This window comes from Erpetoichthys calabaricus, chromosome 2 (assembly GCF_900747795.2).
Source record: "Erpetoichthys calabaricus chromosome 2, fErpCal1.3, whole genome shotgun sequence".
NCBI classification, from domain to species: domain Eukaryota; kingdom Metazoa; phylum Chordata; class Cladistia; order Polypteriformes; family Polypteridae; genus Erpetoichthys; species Erpetoichthys calabaricus.
Window position 1 is genome coordinate 30318264 of NC_041395.2, and position 18142 is coordinate 30336405.

At 37.7% G+C, this 18142-nt stretch overlaps 1 protein-coding gene across 22 annotated transcripts in view; it reads left to right on the forward strand.

Moving 5' to 3' along the window:
• LOC114645722 (von Willebrand factor A domain-containing protein 5A-like) overlaps positions 1 to 18142 on the forward strand; it is a 168839-nt gene that overhangs the window by 13111 nt on the left and 137586 nt on the right. For all 22 annotated transcript variants that reach the window (XM_051923102.1, XM_051923103.1, XM_051923104.1 and 19 more), the window contains exons 2-5: positions 1948 to 1992; positions 3833 to 4035; positions 10283 to 10505; positions 16359 to 16525. In XM_051923102.1, coding sequence (XP_051779062.1) covers positions 1956 to 1992; positions 3833 to 4035; positions 10283 to 10505; positions 16359 to 16525 — 630 coding nt within the window. In that variant the 5' untranslated portion in view covers positions 1948 to 1955. The remainder of the gene's footprint in view (positions 1 to 1947; positions 1993 to 3832; positions 4036 to 10282; positions 10506 to 16358; positions 16526 to 18142) is intronic.

Below are 18142 nucleotides of genomic sequence, written 5' to 3' on the forward strand. Positions count from 1 at the left end.
GATGTAAAAAGGTAAGTCGCAGCCCACCGTCTGTTTATTCTGTTTCAGACAATATTACAAAAGCTGACCCCTGTACAATGGTCAGGTGGTGATGGTGCTGCTGTGCCCAGCACATCTTCGGGCGCTGGCTACACACAAGCCTTTGCATTAAAAACCACTGTGTCGACCATCTGGCTATGTGCTGATGGACGCTGTTTTGGAGTCACAAAGTGCAATAGTGGAGAAGCACTTCCGGGTCATGAACTATATAAACGACTGTGGGACATCCCAGGGTTGAGCTGAGTCGGGAGGAAGGGTGGCAACACGTCTGGGAGTGGAGGATTGTGATTATTGTATTGAGTATTGTGTTGATTTATGAGAATAGTGGAGTGGAGGGTGCTTTGTGCACATTATTATCCAAATAAAAACAATTATTGGACTTTTATCTGGTGTCTGGTGTCTGATCAGAGGGTTCAAGGGAGCGACAACACCCCCTATCTGTCACAGTATATATAAATAAAATAATTGAGAATGGATTTTGAACTTGAATTGGGACTTCAGTAATCAAAAGTGAATCAAACCTCAAGATTCCCCTGCCTATCTTCTGTTATGCACAAACATTCACCGGGAACTGCCAGAACTACCGCAATGCGAGATGAAAAGCTAAACAATAACTCTACCCCTTCCAAGGTTCTAGGTTCCTAATATAAGAAATAATACAATAGAAAATGGTGATATTGTTTTGAAGTGTAAAAAGAGTTGTTTCTTCAGAACTTTTCTTCTTTTGGCTACAAAATAAAAAATAAATAAATGTAAGCATGTCTTCTTTTAAAAGTAAAATTAAAGCAACACAAAAGACTTTATTTTCCTTTTTTAGGAAGAGTTGCCTGATCTTCTGTTAATGAAAAATCAGAATAAAATTAGAATTGCTGCAGCCACCTTAAACAATGTGCTCCAGGGCTCTGACTATGTCTGGCTTGTCTGACTCCTTTTTTTTTTACAATCTGGCTGTGGTTCTACAGTTAGCTGATAGACAGATTGATTATTGTTTTTCTTTTATGTTCATTTGTTTCTACTTTATTTTTGATGCATTTTAACAAATCTGTACCCTCATATGTGATTGTTCTGTATTTAGTGAGTGGTATAATCTATTTTTGTTTTTTGCCTTGAAGTTTGTGCTATTGTGTTGTATTTCTAAGGTGGTCAGGATAGATTGACCATCTAGCTCTGTAAAGAGGATTACTTGTATTCTGTTTTTTGTGTTGTATTTAACCTATTTTTTGACACCCATCCTACCTGGAAGGGGGTCTCTCTCTGCATTGCCTTTCCCCCTACAAGGATTTTTCATTGGGAGTTTTTTCTTGTCTTTTATGGAGTCAAGGCTTGGGATCTGTCAAAAACAGGGTTTGTTAAAGCACATTGAGGCATTCCTTGTGTTATTTAGGGTTATACGAGAAATATCTTTTGTAAAAAAACAACGATTTAAATAAATGAGGCACCCTACATAAGAAAGATCTATAAATAAGAGAATTAGAATCCTTAAATTTAATTCTAAATGACAGTCCAGTAAATAAGGCCAGGGTGGACAGGAAAAATGTGAAAAAACTCCAGTTAAACTGGAGAAAAGAAAAAAAAAAAAACAAAGCCTACAAGGTTCAGGGAAAAAGACCCCACTAGGCATTTTGCCTAACATAAAATGTTCTTAAGTAGTTCTTTATTACTTTTTTTTTTTCTTCATCTTAGAGGATTTAATGCAGCAGGTCTTGTGACTGGTTGGGGTATCCACTTTCATTCAGATATCACAGTGGGCTGCATGAAGTAATATACCTGCGCCATGTGTATACGTGTAATATTCTAAATTCCATGTTTGTCTTATTGTTCAGAGAGCATGGTATTTTTAAGTACTAATATCAGTGTTCAGAAGTCATCCACTTTAAAAAATAATGATATTTTTGTTTATCTTTACAGTAGGTACAATGAACTGTGGTCTTCTAACTTCAAAAAAGGAGCCAGGTAAGAATATATGTGTGTGTGTGTGTGTGTGTGTGTGTATATATATATATATATATATATTTTTTTTTTTTTTTGTAGTCTCAACTTTTTCACAATTGCAAATAATATGCCATAACTAAATGATAAAATTTAACCTATTTTTAAGTTTGCTGGTTTGGTTCCTACCACACGTTACAAAAATGGAAAGTGAAATTCCTCTGCAGGATGAGTTTAAGCGAGTGCTTTTAATTGTTGTGGTACGTTTATAAATACCTTAAACGGGGTGCCACCTGATTGTGTCACTGATTGGGCACTTAATTACATTTGCATACAAAACAATTTACAGGTGGTAGAAAAATAATAATGGTAAATATTGAATGGGCCACAGTAATGATTTAAGATGCCTTGAAAGATAAGCATGGAAGTGGATGCCAGAAGTGTCATCTTCCAGTATGTGGCCAGCTTTCTTTATTTTCATCCAGTGCAGTGCCACAGATTAATAAAGAACAGACTACCACTCCGAGAATGTTCAGTGCTGGAAACAAGCATGTTTTGAAGATTCCAGGAACATAATGCTTTCTGTTTTTGTGACAGATGATGTTTGCCAATGTTTTACGCCAAAGAAATTCACTCCTAATAGCTAATGTGTGGTGTGTGTAGTGGCGCAAAAATGGCTGCCGTTGCATCAACCAAGTGGGTGCTACACATTGGTGTTGGTTGAAGTGGTTTCCCTGTCTCTATGAAAAATGCTTTGAGTCATGAGAAAAGCTTTATATAAATGTAATCAATAATTAGTTGACCATCTCTTCACGCATGTGTTGCTCAGAGGGCTCAAGTTAAATTATTCCCCTTTAATAGTTTTCTACCTTTTTTATGTATACAAGGACACATCTTTCTTCATATCCAGTGCTATACTTTTTGGACAAATAGAAAATACAAAATTTAAGGCTATAGCAAGTAAGAAGAAGAACCCAGCCACAGGGAATGCACAAACCAGCGTGTTTCTTCGTGCTGGTCCCAAGCCCAGATAAATGGGGAGGGTTACGTCAGGAAGGGCTATAGATAGTAGTGAGACCAGCTGTGTTATATGGGTTGGAGACGGTGGCACTGACCAGAAAGCAGGAGACAGAGCTGGAGGTGGCAGAGTTAAAGATGCTAAGATTTACACTGGGTGTGACGAGGATGGACAGGATTAGAAATGAGAACATTAGAGGTTCAGCTCAAGTTGGTCGGTTGGGAGACAAAGTCAGAGAAGTGAGATTGCGTTGGTTTGGACATGTGCAGAGGAGAGATGCTGGGTATATTGGGAGAAGGATGCTAAGGATAGAGTTGCCAGGCAAGAGGAAAAGAGGAAGGCCTAAGAAAATGTTTATGGTTGTGGCGAGAGAGGACATGCAGGTAATGGGGGTGACAGAGCAAGATGCAGAGGACAGAGAGATATGGAAGAAGATGATCCGCTGTGGTGACCCCTAACGGGAGCAGCCGAAAAAAGAAGAAGAAGGAGTCAGTGTACTACCTTCAGATATGTTCAATAATAAATGTACACTGCCATCTATAAGCTGCTTTGGAAAAATACAGTAGCATTCAGTGTGAAATGAAAAATGCGAATAAGCAGCCAACTTCATCATCGTCCTCCTCTAGCCATGGTGTTGACGTTGTTGGGTCAGACTTGACTGGAGGCGTTATACTGAATAGATTGGTATGGTGAGAAAGTCTTGCCAGGTTCTTACTAGTTTTATAATAACATTTTTTTTTTTGTTTTTTCATGAATTGCTAATTGTTATTGCTGACTTTAAAATTCTTTTTAAGTTTATTGATGATTTCAGCATTGATCTGTGTTCTTTCGATCTTCATTTTTCAGTGCCTCTGAAGAGCATATCAGTGGAAGTCTCTGTTAATGGATTTATCGCAGATGTTTCATCTACTTTCACCTATGAAAACACCGAGTCCAATCCCGTGGAGGCTGTGTTTGTCTTCCCTATGGAAGATGGATCTTCAGTCTATGACTTTCATGCTGAGATTGGCGGTAATCTCATTGAAGCCACAATTAAAGAGAAACAAGAAGTAAGTTAACCTCAAAACGGGTTTCACTGAGTTGATCATTGGAATTGTTACATGCACTAAGAAAAAATATCTACGTTTTTCTTTAGAAACTGTTCTTACCTGATGCACCATGGTCAAGAGCCAAACTGGAACGTGCTTTAATTCTGACTGAGTGGTCTTAACATGTAGTATACTAGATTTTACATTTTTAATTAAGTTTTGAACTCTTGATGTGGACAGGCCTGTTTTCATTCATAAAATTGAAAGGGTACTTCTAAATACCTCTTAATCCATCATATCTCTTAATTTTTAAGCAGTATTGTCTATTTTCAAATCTATCATTTTATTGAGGAGTATTTTGGATTATTTTAAATAAATAAAGAAATAAATAATGTGATATTCAACCAAATAAATATAATGTGTAATGCAAAAATAAATAATATTAAAATGATTATATAGGAGCATAAATGTGTCAAAAATGTATGCATTTTGTTGTTATTTCTTTGTGTGTTGTTTCATTATTTTATTTTTATTTCAGTGACACCACATGTGACTTAAAATAAGCCTTGAAATTTATACTGTCAATTTCACCCATCAAAATACGAGAATTTAATGATTGGTTCAGTAATTGTTAGAGACCTGTCCCTAGTGGCTGCAGTTTAGAGCAACTGAGCAATGAACTTTTGGATTTCCAAGGTAAGCAAAGCACAATAGCCAGTGTGCATCTGTAAGTGACTGCTGGAATCCATGGCAAAAAGAAAGTTGGCATCCATGCAAGAAAAAGCTGCCCAGAGATGCTGCACAAAGTGGCTAGTTTAATTCAAGATGCTGTGAATTCGGGATTCTCTCAGAAGTCTGCATACGGATGTGTATGCTTGAAATGTGGCACTTGACATCCAAACATTCATGCCCACTATACCCAACATTAGCTAATTTTACTGGTACCACCTGTGGGGAGATAAGTCCAGGGGTGTATTAAATAAATTAATTTATTAGTGGTTCTAATGGCTTTTAACACAATCTGACAGCGTAACTTGCAGTGGTGCAAGAAGCACATGTGAATGTATGTGCTTCCTTAATATTAGAATTTCCATCTAAGTAGTGGCGGCACAATAAATACCAGGCACCAGCTGGGTGACAGAATGAATGAAAGGGGGCAAGTTAGTGCAGAGGGGAATGGCTAGTGAAAGAAAAAGAATTGACAGGTAAAAAAGAAGTGACCACTTGTCAGAGAGGTATCCGAGAGAGAAAGTGATATGGGCAGCATCGGCCATGCTGACAAGTTCAACAGAACAAGACTGAGAGCTTTTGTGGAGGTTCTAGGTCATAGCTGTGATCACGTCTGCTGAACAGTGGAGCAAATGTGATGGAGAGAGACCACAGAAGCGTGCAGAATGCGGGAGGATCAAGGTGTGGCAGCATCTGAGTGATGGGCAGAGAGCCTGAGGTGCTCTGGGTTACTGACTGAGGTAGCAACTCTGGGAGCTGTGGGTTACTGGCTGAAGTGGCAGTTCAGGTCTGCATGGTGAACCGGGATGAGGCGGGCTGCATTCTTGAGAATCCCGGTGTCCTGGCGAGGATGATGATGATAGAGAGAGAGAGAGAGAGAGAGATAATGAAAAAGGTTTACCTCTCGACTTTGGTGATCTTTAACATATGCCATACATCCATTATCCAACCCGCTATATCCTAACTATAGGGTCACAAGGGTCTGCTGGAGTCAATCCCAGCCAACACAGCAAGGCAGGATACAAACCCCGGGCAGGGTGCCAGCCCACCGCAGTTAACATATGTATTGTATTTATTTATTTGCACTCAAGAACACTGATTTGTTTTTATGGCACAGATTTTAAAGAAGATTTATTTATTGAAATGCACTGTTTGCTTGCACTTTTTGAACATGTTAAATCTATATTGAATAATAAATCTCTACTGTTCTTCTTTACTTGTCTCCTCACTCACCCTGGACCATCTTGGTCATGACTTGATGTCCTGGAACTGAAGGTTGTGCCTGTGGACTGGAGACACAGAATATTGCACTACCTAGATATCTCTATAATCGGTCTTTTTATATCATGTCTTTTTATCCTCATAACTGATTGTTGAAATAATTGTTTTAAACATTATATACAAGGGACATTTTGAAAAATTTCCGCACTTTTATATTTTCATTGGAAACCGTGAATGCGGGAGTAATAGTAATTGGGCATTAAAGAGTTGGTATGACGCTAGGAAAATTGCATTGCAAGCGAAGGTGACTATGTAGAAAAGTGATGAAATTTTTTTTTGAAATTCTCAATAAATAGAGTTAAAAAAAGTGTGGAAACTTTTTGAACGTCCCTCGTATATGTGGCTGTGATATTTCTTGAGGTTTATTTTTAACCTCAAAGCACATGGATGTGACAGTGTGTACATTTCAACAAAATAAAAGTAACTGTGTATTGAATTGGCATTAGACCTAAGTGAAGAACAGTATTGTGATTTCAGCCAACTCGCCAAGAATTAGACCTGATCAATGTACTGAAGATCATCCACCAATCAAAAAACAGTAGTTGTTAAAGCCCATCCTCTCAACTTTGAAAGGTAGAAATAACAGTTTAATATTCCAAGGCTTATTTAATGTTGCATGTGTTTTCATTGAAATCGATAAATTCTTAAAGAAATTAGCAACAAAATATATGCATTTTGTAAATTATTTATTCCTGCATATCATTTTATTATTATTGATTTATTGTCACATTGCACGTTATATTTATTTGTACATTTTGTATTCATACAATGCAGAACTTCAACCCAACGGATGTACACTATAATACCAGTGCTTGCCATCTGCAGAAATTCACAAATGACTTCTCCATCATATGCTGCATTAATAATGGAGTCCAGTCGGGGTACAGGGGCTTGTGAAAGACTTTGTCTTGTGGTACAGGGTAGGGATGCTCCGATCAGATATTTTTAAGGCTGATACCAATTACTGGTTTCATGTTACTTGATTGGCCGATTTCCCCCCCCCCCCTCCATTTTTATCCCTTTAAAAAAACTTTTTGCTCCAAGCTCCTGCCTAACCAGATTCTTAGAAACAGTATGTCCTATATTAAAGTGTATCTTTATAATTAAACTATAATTAACTGTTCATTTTTTATTAACAAAATGAAATTCTGTAGGCTTATTGTTCAGTGACCATAAAAATACTAAAATAAATAACATTTCTTTAAAATACATATTAATAAAATATGAACAAATTTCCATCATATATATGGCATATACAAGCTCTCATATTGTATATATCTTAAACAAGGCTTATTAAAAAACTATTTTCCACAATTTCTCTAACAACAAAAAAATATGTACACTCACACAATAAAGTAATCGCTATTGGCAATTAAACACTGCTTAAATGTACCTGCACGTATAGATTTTTAAAAGTTTTTAATCATTAATTGCACTACAGATTTTTTACTGTTAAAGTATGCATTTGTTATATTTATACAGGTGTTTGTTTTTGTTTTCAGTGTATGAGTTAGACATTCATAGTTCTTCAGTTATAATTAAAAATATGGATTAACATTTTAATAATGCAGTACTTGTGTCTTACCAAAACTTATTTGTTGCTGTGTGTTATACAGTATAATAAACACAGTACATATCTTTAACTCTTTCAGGGCCAATGTCGACTTTTGTCAAAAGGAGGAGTTGACAATGGCAATCAACTGTACACTGTGACAAAACCAACCATTACATTTTAGTTGGACTCTCGTTGCTAGAAGGAAAGTTAGATTCATTGGTTAGACCGAGATTCCCCATGCTCATGTGAGTAGCAAGGCACACACAACAGCAAAAATGGCACTGACATCTGGCGGGAGATCAAAGCGAATGCATAAAGCAAAATACTCCGTGGACGACATTTTGCCTATTATTTCTGAACTGGACTATGACTTGTCAGACTCAGTTTTTGATACAAGTGATCGAAAACGAATGTGAGGTTCCAGCTTCAGCTGATTGGTCCCCAGTTAGCCATGATACTGACAGTGTTCACCAGGGAGGACTGCCACTTAACAATGATAACAGTTAGAAACCAGATTGTGACTGTGACCACTGCTGCTGTCCCAGCCATGCAAAGACAGCCTGACAGCAAGCCTGCCACACATTCTTGGCAAACTGGCAGCCACAGCATGCAGCAACAGACGTGTTATGTTGATTTCTGAGTGAAACCATTGTTTTTTGGAAAAATTAATTTAGCCCTCAAAGAGTTAAAATAGCCACAATTGCATCAAATGTTCATAAGTTGTTTATCAAGAAAGACACAAGACTGACACGCTTAACAGGTTTACAAGTAAAAGACGTTTTTCTGTTAAGCTAACTAGAATATTGTTAACTAAGCAGCAACTTCAAATTCATCTTTAGCATTTCTTTTTCTAATTGAAATGCTGAAGCACTTAAAACAAGCTTGTGGTCCAAACTCAAATTGTATTTGTTTTAAAGGACAAAATAAAAAGGTCAGAATTCATTAAAGTAGATGGTCTTACTGTTGTTCAACTGTACAGGACCACTTCTCCAATTCCTTTTTCTCAGTTTATTACTCCACTGTCTTTAATATTAAGGCTAATATTCCAATCATCCCTTATCTCTTGTGAAATAAGCCTTGACTTGATTTGTTTAGCTGTAAAAAAAAAAAAAAAAAAACACATGCTGGCCCAGTTACCGTAATACCTTGTGTACTAAATTACCATAAAGCCCATCTGAACTAGTGTGGTGCTGAGGTGTCACCCATTGCATGACTGTACTTGTGTCCTAATCTGGGGATCCTAAATTGATCTGTCATGTGGTGGGTGTGGCAATGCGCTGTATCAGTGCATGCTCCTAACCTCTCTCTCTCTCTCTCTCTCTCTCTCTAGAAATGCAGGGGCCAAGAAGACAAATTTTTATTATCAGCCAATTTACTGATCACCGATAGTCTCTTTTAGTGAAAATCTGCCGATTTAAATCGGCAGCTAATCGATCGGAGCATCCCTCGTGCAGAGAGAACCATCTGCAGCACAACATCAGTGTAATGGACTTCTGGCATACCAAAATCCTCTGAGATCAGTCACCTTTTAGGGGAGGATTTGGAAGTGGAGCTACAAGTACCTGTGGTTTCATATAAATAGCAAAGTGGACTGGTTTGACAACACAGTAGCGCTGCAAAAGAATGTCCAGAGCAGAGTGTACTTCCTGAGGAGACTTGGGCCTTTGATGTGTTCAGGAAGCTTCAGGAAAAGTTTTTATGAATGTGTTGTAGCCAGTGTGTTGTTCAGTGCTGTGGTCACCAGGGAAAGCACCTTGAGTTCAGGCAACGTCCGCTCCATCACAGTGATAGCCCCAGATACCCTGGAAGCTGTTGTGCAAAAGAAAAGGGTGCAAAATTGGATGGCATCTTAAAAAATCCTCTCCATTCCCTCCTGGAGGTGCTCTCTTAGAGCACTTTTAGCCACAGGCTCATTCCTCCAGAGTGTGCTGAGTGCCTCTGGGGACCTTTTCTGACTGCTTCTATCAGGCAATTCAGTACTTCCTCCCAATGTCATAGATTAAGTACTGATACTCTTTAAGTACACTTGTACTCATTTTACCATTTCTGCACAATACATATTTATTATTTGTTAATTTATTTATCTATCAATTAATTGTATTATTTAAAATTTGCACTGGGTGTGATGACGTTGGACAGGATTTGAAATTGATTACATTAGAGGGTCAGCTCAGGTTGGACAGTTGGAAAACAAAGATAGAGGGGCGAGATTGCTTTGGTTTGGACATGTACAGAGGAGAGAGATACAGGGAAAAGGGTGCTAAGGATAGAGCTGCCAGGCTAGAGGAAAAGAGGAAGGCCCTAAGCAAAGTTTTATGGATGTGGTAAGAGAGGTCATGCGAGTGATGGGTGTAACAGAACAAGATACAGAGGACAGAAAGATATGGAAAAAGGTAATCCGCTGTGGCAACCCCAAATGGGAGCAGCAGAAAGAAGAAGTAGTTCTGTGATTCTGTATCTTTATTTTTTATATTTCTGTTGCTGCATGCATTTCAATTTCCCCTTGGGATTAATAAAGTTTATCTAATCTTAATATAATCACACTTACTGATAGAATTACATAATTATTCCAAATCTGTTATACACTGTGACATGTGTTTACATTTCTGCTGTCTTAGATTTAAAACAGTTTTACAGGCAATTCTTGGTTCATGCAAACCATTTAATATATTTAAAGTGTGTTGTAATTTGTTATGATTATAGGCAATATATGACTATGATGATGCCATAAGCAGTGGACAGGAAGCCTTCCTCCTGGAAGAGAGTGACGAGAGCCCAGATGTGTTCCGTCTCAGTGTTGGCAGCCTACCTGCAGGTCAGACAGCTTCAGTTTCGCTGTCCTATGTGACAGAGCTGCCTGTCCAGGCTGATGACGCTCTTCGATTCTTCCTGCCTACTGTGCTCTGTCCACGATACACCCCACAAGGTGAGAAAAATATTTATCAGCTCAGTACTACTATCCACTTGTCATTTGTCTGTCACTGTTTATACACTACAGAAAAATACATTCAAACAGCTCTTCAGAATTTTGTTTTGACACTATTTATTATACACCTTTAGGAAAGAATACCAGCTAGTGGTTAATTTTGCTGCCTTATGGATCCATCATTGTAGGTTCAATCCTGCCCCCAGGGATTTTGTTTTAATCTTTTACTAGTAAGTTTAGTAAAAGGAATATGGACTATTAGGAATCAATTCTGATCAAATCTTTTGAAGTTTCATATTTTTTATCAGCTGAAAAATTGGTTATATTTTGTGTATTAAATATGTGTCTGTGTGTGTGACTATACCCAACAATAGCCTCTCAGTCTCACTCACAACCCTTAACTCTACCAAATATTAAATTAAACGAAATCTTAAAATTTGAATGAATTCTTTAATAGCATCTTTCTCCCATTGTGCTTTAGAGATTCTCAACTTAACTATCCATAGAATTTAGTGCAATTTGTTTATTCATACACAATATAGGAAAATGGTATTTAGTCAAGCTGACAACAGTCATTTACGCAGTCTTGTGCAAGGTGGTAGGAGTATAAAAAACTACATGTAAGGTCCACAGGGATTTAGTTCAGTTGTTTTTGTTTTGTCTAAATTAAAATAGGGTAGTGACCAGCAGTGAGCAAGTATTGTGTTTGTTCAGTTACAATGATTTTTCAGACAACTGCATTGTTCAAGTTACAAAAAAATGTACAATTGGATAAACTAGGGATGCTAGATGATATCAGAATCATACAGTATATGGATCTGAAAGTAATTTCTTGAAATAATTTTAGCAGCGTAAGACCAATAATTCAATTTGATATATCATATAATGACGAATTCATAGTGTTCTGGGTGATTAAATAATTTAAGGGAATTCTGGATTACAGCACAAAAATTTCTGTGGTTTGGAGCTTTTTCAGAGGAAGTGAAAGTTTCATTAAATAATCCATTTTGTAACACTTGTTCAACTAATGTCGTGAATGGAGGAACCAAGATGTAAAATTTCAATACCAAGAACTTAATTATACACCTGAAGACACATCTCTCAAACTAATATACTGTACAGATTTACTCAAAGGTAAAGAGGAGTGTCCTACATCACCACACACAAAATTAAAAGCTGTGCTCACCATGTTGAAAAGTTCTTTGAAAAATTACAGAGACTTGTCAAATATTCTTTCAGAACTATATTATGTGCTCGCAAATCATTTCCATCAGTTTGTGAAAAACAGAAGTTACAAGGGTGTTATCTTTCAGTTGAACGGTGGTGTCAAGGAAGCTTGATGGACAGACGGACCTACCTGAGAAGTGATAGCTTCCACCCCAAGCATATAAGGCACTCCATTATTTTCAGCCAAGCAATATGTTACAACTGTATTTGCTCAGACCTGACAGACTGGGATAAACAACTGCAGGAGCTTAGACAAGATTTCATCAGACAAGCATATACACCAAAACAACAGACACTCAAATAAGAAAAGCTACTGCCATACCTGGAGACAACCTTCTGGAATATAAAAAGAAAGACAACAAGAACCACATTCCTCTTGTTGTCACCTATAACCCACATCTTGAAGCACTTTGAAAAATTATAAAAGAACTTCAACCAATACTAAATAATGATGACATGCTGAAAAATGTACTTCCAGAATCTCCCCTCCTGACATACAGACAACCACCAAACCTGCAGCAACTAATAGTACGAAGCTCCCTAAGTGAACCAACAGAAAATGGGACAACTCCCTGCCTACAGAAAATATGTAAAACATGCGCTCACATTTATAGTACTAGGGTGTTGTTCCGTGTTAGTCATTATGAATGTAGAGAAAAGCCAAGCAAAATGACACCTTTTATTGGCGAACTAAAAAGATTACAATATGCAAGCTTTCGAGGCAACTCAGGCCCCTTCATTACATCTTGCCTGAAGAAGGGGCCTGAGTTGCCTGGAAAGCTTGCATATTGTAATCTTTTTAGTTAGCCAATAAAAGGTGTCATTTTGCTTGTCTTTTCTCTGCTCACATTTATAATACTGATTGTGTAGTTATACCACACTGCTGACTGGAAACATCACATAAAGGGATCATTTTCCTGCAGATCACCTAATGTGGTCTACCTAAGTCTCTGTATGAAATGTCCCAACACTGCACTCTTTGTGGGAGAAATTGGACAAACACTCTGCCTAAGACTGAACTTGCACAGGTTCCATATCAAGCATGACAACAGAGATGTCCCTGTAGCGTCCCACTTTAACAGCCATGGACACTGTGAGAGGGACTTTATAGTCACAGTGCTTGTGGGCAACTTCAGAACACAGCAAGAGAGAAAAGAATGGGAAGTGAAACTCATGCATTTTATGAGAGTTTTATGGCCAGATATGAGGATTGTTTGCATCTTTTTCACATCTAAGATGTCTCACTTAAAGGTTTTCCAATGCTGTATCAGTCCTGGTGTCAATATAAACACAGGGAACTCCAGTCTATGTATTACATCTTGCCTGAAGAAGGGGCCTGAGTTGCCTTGAAAGCTTTGCATATTGCAATCTTTTTAGTTAGATAGATAGATAGTGTGGGATATGGCCAGCCTGTCACCCTGGCCAACACCCCCAGGCCGCCAGATGGAGCTGTCCCTGCTGCATGGAAGTGCCCCGAATACCAGCAGGGAATCATGGACGATGGAGTTTTCCTTTACAGCCCTGCTGGATATCACAGGGGCCAACAGATGACGCTGCAGGGAAGCCCAGAGAGGAGTTTGTGCCCTATAACCCGGAAGTTCATCGTAGGCAAGTTCCGGGTTGAAGAAAAGGACTTTTTATCTGACCCGGAAGTGATAAGAAATCACATGGACTGTAGAATGGGAAACACTTCCGGGTCAGGAAATATAAAAGGACTATGGGAAATCCCAGACGTCGAGCTGAGCTGGGTGGAAGGAGGGCAACGCGTCTGGGAGTGGAGGATTGTGTATTATTATTGTTATTATTACTGAGTATCGTGGAGAGGAGGGTGCTTTGTGCACAATTACTACTATTATTTCTAATAATAAACCATTACTGGACTTTTACCTGGTGTCTGACGTGTAGTCTGAGGGTTCAAGGGGTCACGGGAGACCTCTAATCTATCACAATAGATAGATAGATAGATTGATAGATACTTTATTAATCCCAAGGGGAAATTTACATACTCCAGCAGCAGCAGCATACTGATAAAAAAACAATAAATTAAAGAGTGATAAAAATGCAGGGATTACAGACAATAACTTTGTATAATGTTAACGTTTACCCCTCCCCAGGTGGAACTGAAGAGTTGCATAGTGTGGAGGAGGAACGATCTCCTCATTCTGTCAGTGGAGCAGGACGGTGACAGCAGTCTGTCGCTGAAGCTGCTCTTCTGTTAGTTAGTTAGCCAATAAAAGGAGTCATTTTGCTTGATTTCTCACTACTATTTTTTATTAAACTGTTTAGCTTATTTCTCCTCAGATTTTCAATATTTATCTCCAGTATCAGGCTGTATTCACACTAGGCCGTTATAATTTTCATTAAAATAACAGTTAAAAATGCAAGAGTTGGGTTTACGAATGTGCTCAACTACAATGAACAAATATTTTTTGAATTTGCAGCTGCATTAGCTCTGTTACTCAGTTTTTGTGCATCATCATAAGTAAAATTTCAAACTGTTTAGTGCCAGATAGTTATTTCTTATTTGGCTGAAATTAAGGTAGTCATGCAGTACACCTGAGTAATTTCAGATCTGATTACTAAGCTGGGTAGCCAAATACTTTTACTATATGATAGTTTGAAGTTTCAAGTTAACATTTCCCATAAAACAGACAAGAGTGTCAGTGTGCACATATTTATTAAGTGTGTAGAATGAGTTTGTTAATTTGCTCACCTGTAAGTGTCATATTTAAATTCTTATTTAATCTTTAATCTTTAATTTCTCTTTGTATGTATTGTTATTTATTATATGTTATTTATTTAGTTTATTTGTTTGTTAGTACAGATTGGATACATATTTTATGTGTTTTTTAAATCTTCAAAATAGTATTAATCATCATCATCATCATTAAACAATTAATTTAAATGCATTAATCCACAAAATAATATAATTGCAAACATCAAGGCCATAACATACAAAAGAGTGCTCATCACTACTCAGAGTGAATAGAAACATCACGTCTTCTAGCCTCAAGTAGCAAAAGAAAGCATAGCTGGGAACAAGGAAAAAAAAGACTATTGAATGCATTTAACATGTTTCAGTGTTCATCTGCGATTATGTTGTCTGGGTTTCTAGTGTGCATTAGATTAAAATGGAGTAGTGTGGTGTGTGACCTATTTCTCCATGATTACATCACTTTGTGCATGGAAGAATCCCACTTTTGTGAGGGGTGATATTTTCAAGTGTCACCCGAGAAGCAAACATTATACCAGTGGTTCCATACCAGTGGTTCCATTATACCTAGGGGGGCGCAAAGATGTGAAAAAAGGAAAACGAATCAAAAATATGAAAGATACATCTATTGAAACCAAAACAAATTAAGTTAAACTACATTCTGATACTAGAAAAATAAATATAGAGTTAGATAAATGTCGATAAAAGTTAAGTAGGTATAATAAAATTTAGATCTATGATATATCGTTAATTAAAAAAGAACAAATTGGTATTAGTGGGCTCCTTTCAAAAAAACGTTAGGGGGGTACGATTAAAACTGTTATGAAAACTCGGGTCGCAAATACTTAAAGGTTGAGAAACGCTGCATTATACAGAAGTCAAGCTTTACAGGTGCACTATGAATAAAAAAGTAGAAATAATATAATAAAAAAATGTATTTATACTACAAACATGCATGTAGCATACAGTCCCTGTGTTCTAATATGTATTTTTTTAATATTACAATGTTGATCATAATTTTTGACTAATTTGACAACTCTAACCGAAGTGTTAGGTCTTTTTTATATTCACTACTAGGGGGCTGTGCCCCCTGCTTGCTTCACTCGCCCACCCCCATACTAACCAACCGACCTGTGGCGTGCCGTGCGCCAGCCACTTCATGTCTCTGCCGCTCGCGTTGTGAAGGGGGGGGCGGTTAAACACATGCTAAGCAAATGCGGTCGGATCAGCTGCTGTCTTGCTGCTGCTACTGCCAAGCTGTGTGTTCTGCTTGTCGCTCGGTGTGTCGATCATTTAAAAGCCTGTACAGCAGCTGTCTTTTTGTCTCAGTGTCTCCAAGAAAATCAAATATCATCTCCTTCCAAGATTTTTTTAAATAATAGAGATATACAGTATATATGCATGTCTAATAATTCTGAGTCTCACAGTAAGAAGATCTGAGTTTGTGATCCCAGGTCCTCCCTACATGGTGCGTTGTCTCCCATGCAGGGTCTCCCTGTGTCTGCTTGGATTTCCTCTGGGTGCTTCGGTTTCCTTCCACAGTCCAAAGACATACAGGTTAGGTAAATTGTCGATACTTAATTGACTCTAGTGTGTGTGTGTGCGTGTGTGTTTGCTCTGTCGTGGACTGGCACCCTGTACAGGGTTTGTTCCTGCCTTGAACCCTATGCAAGCTGGGGTAGGCTTCAGCACCCCCAGTGTTCAGGACTAAGCTGGTTAGAAAATGACATGACACAATTATTCAGCAGGTGCAGGGGTTTTTGTCTTGTGGTGTCAGGGTGGTGGATTCCCTGTCTATGTGAAAGTTCATGTGTGATCATGAATTTAAAGCTGTGAGTTTACTTTTCTAAGCTTGAATCCAAGTTGAGGTACATCGCTGTTCTAAAGAGATGTTTATAACCTCTGTCTTTCAGGTACTACTTCTCTAACAAGTGAAGTGCCCTTTGTTCCCTGTGACTCGGTTCCCTACTCCCTGTCTCTCAACTGCCATTTGTCCTCACTCAATGGGATTGCATCTGTGAAATCCAACTCCTCACTGAGCCCCCTGGAATATCTGAGTGATGACAAGACAGAAGCTAAGGTGCCTTTGTTGGTTTCTATGACAGCTTTAAATGATGGTCACATGTTAAAAATAAAATTACAGCCGATAATAAACATTGTTTTACAACTGCTTGTCGTATATTTCTTATATCTATTATTATCAACTGTTTTTCTCTATTGTTACGTGCCCTCAGTTTTACTAAAATTTCCAGTGCAATTATTGTAAGTTAATTATTTGTTGGATATGAATATTCTTGGATATGATATTGTTTTTTTTTTTTTTTTGCAGGTTCATTTTGCCTAATAAAATTTCCAGTTTGTGATGTAAAATAAACATGTGTATCACTTTAGATCAGGGGTCCTCAATCACAGTCCTGGAGGGCTGCAGTGGCTGCAGGTTTTTGTTCTAAGCCTGTTGCTTAATTAGAAAGCAATTCCTGCCAATAATTTAATTTCATGGCTTGTTAGTGCTTTAACTCTGCTATGTCAGGCCATTCTCATATCCTTGATTTTCTTCCCCTTTCTAAGGATATCATAACAATGATTTTCTATGTTAATTAATTTCTTATTTTAAATTCTTACTTTTACTTTTCTTTTCTTCATCATGTAAAGCACTTTGATCTACATTATTTGTATGAAAATGTGCTATATAAATAAATGTTGTTGTTGTTGTATTTGAAGGCTAAAATGGAGGAGCAATTTTCAGTCCTTCACTTTTTTCTCTTCACTTTCCTTCCAAGTATTTAATTAAACCCAAGAGCGCATGATAAATACACATAGGTGTAAATGGTAACAAGCTAAATGGAGGAATGCTGGTCTCTTTTGTCATTTGCATGTTATTGCTAATTAGGAGCAATTAAAAACCAAGAATAAGACTAAAATAAGCAATAAGGGTTCAAAATCTTAACAAGCAAGACTAAAGTGATGCAGAAGTGTTACTTGAGCAATATGTGCTCCTTCTTAGGCCATTGGGTTGGAGCAAAAACCTTCAGCCACTGTGACCATCCAGGACCGTGATCGAGGACCCCTGCTTTACAAAAAGATGTCAGACAAATGCACAATACTACTGAATAGTAACTTATTTTTTTATTTCATAAAAGCAAAGAAAAATAATGCACATTTTTATAATTCTTGTGAGACAATGTCTCCCTGAATTATTGTGAGAGAACTAGAAGACCGGGGGATACGAAACACCGGCAATGTCAGAAAAGAGGATCAAGTTAACCAGGAGGACAAATCTGAGCTACCCACCTATGACAGGTTGAAATGGAAGCCGATTTCTGTCCATCCAGCAGTTACCATCTGTGAGGCATATTCACCATTAACGTTTGCATTATACCAGCTATTGGAATACAATTTGTAATTCATGTAGTAAAAAAATGCATTGCATTTTTCATTCCAGCAGATGGTGCATTACAAACATTAGCACTGCTTTTATGACACGCATGCCAAATAGTATATGACAGACATGGCAACCGGAAAGACACACAGATACAAATAAACACACAGACACTTGTCCTTTTATTGAGGTGGATTATCCAATTGAGAGATAATTTAGTCCAGGGCTGTTGTCATGTTAATACCATCAATTCCTGGGCTATATGACCCATCTCCCATGTCTTGTAAATAACAGAACAGGAGTAAAAATTAAAACATC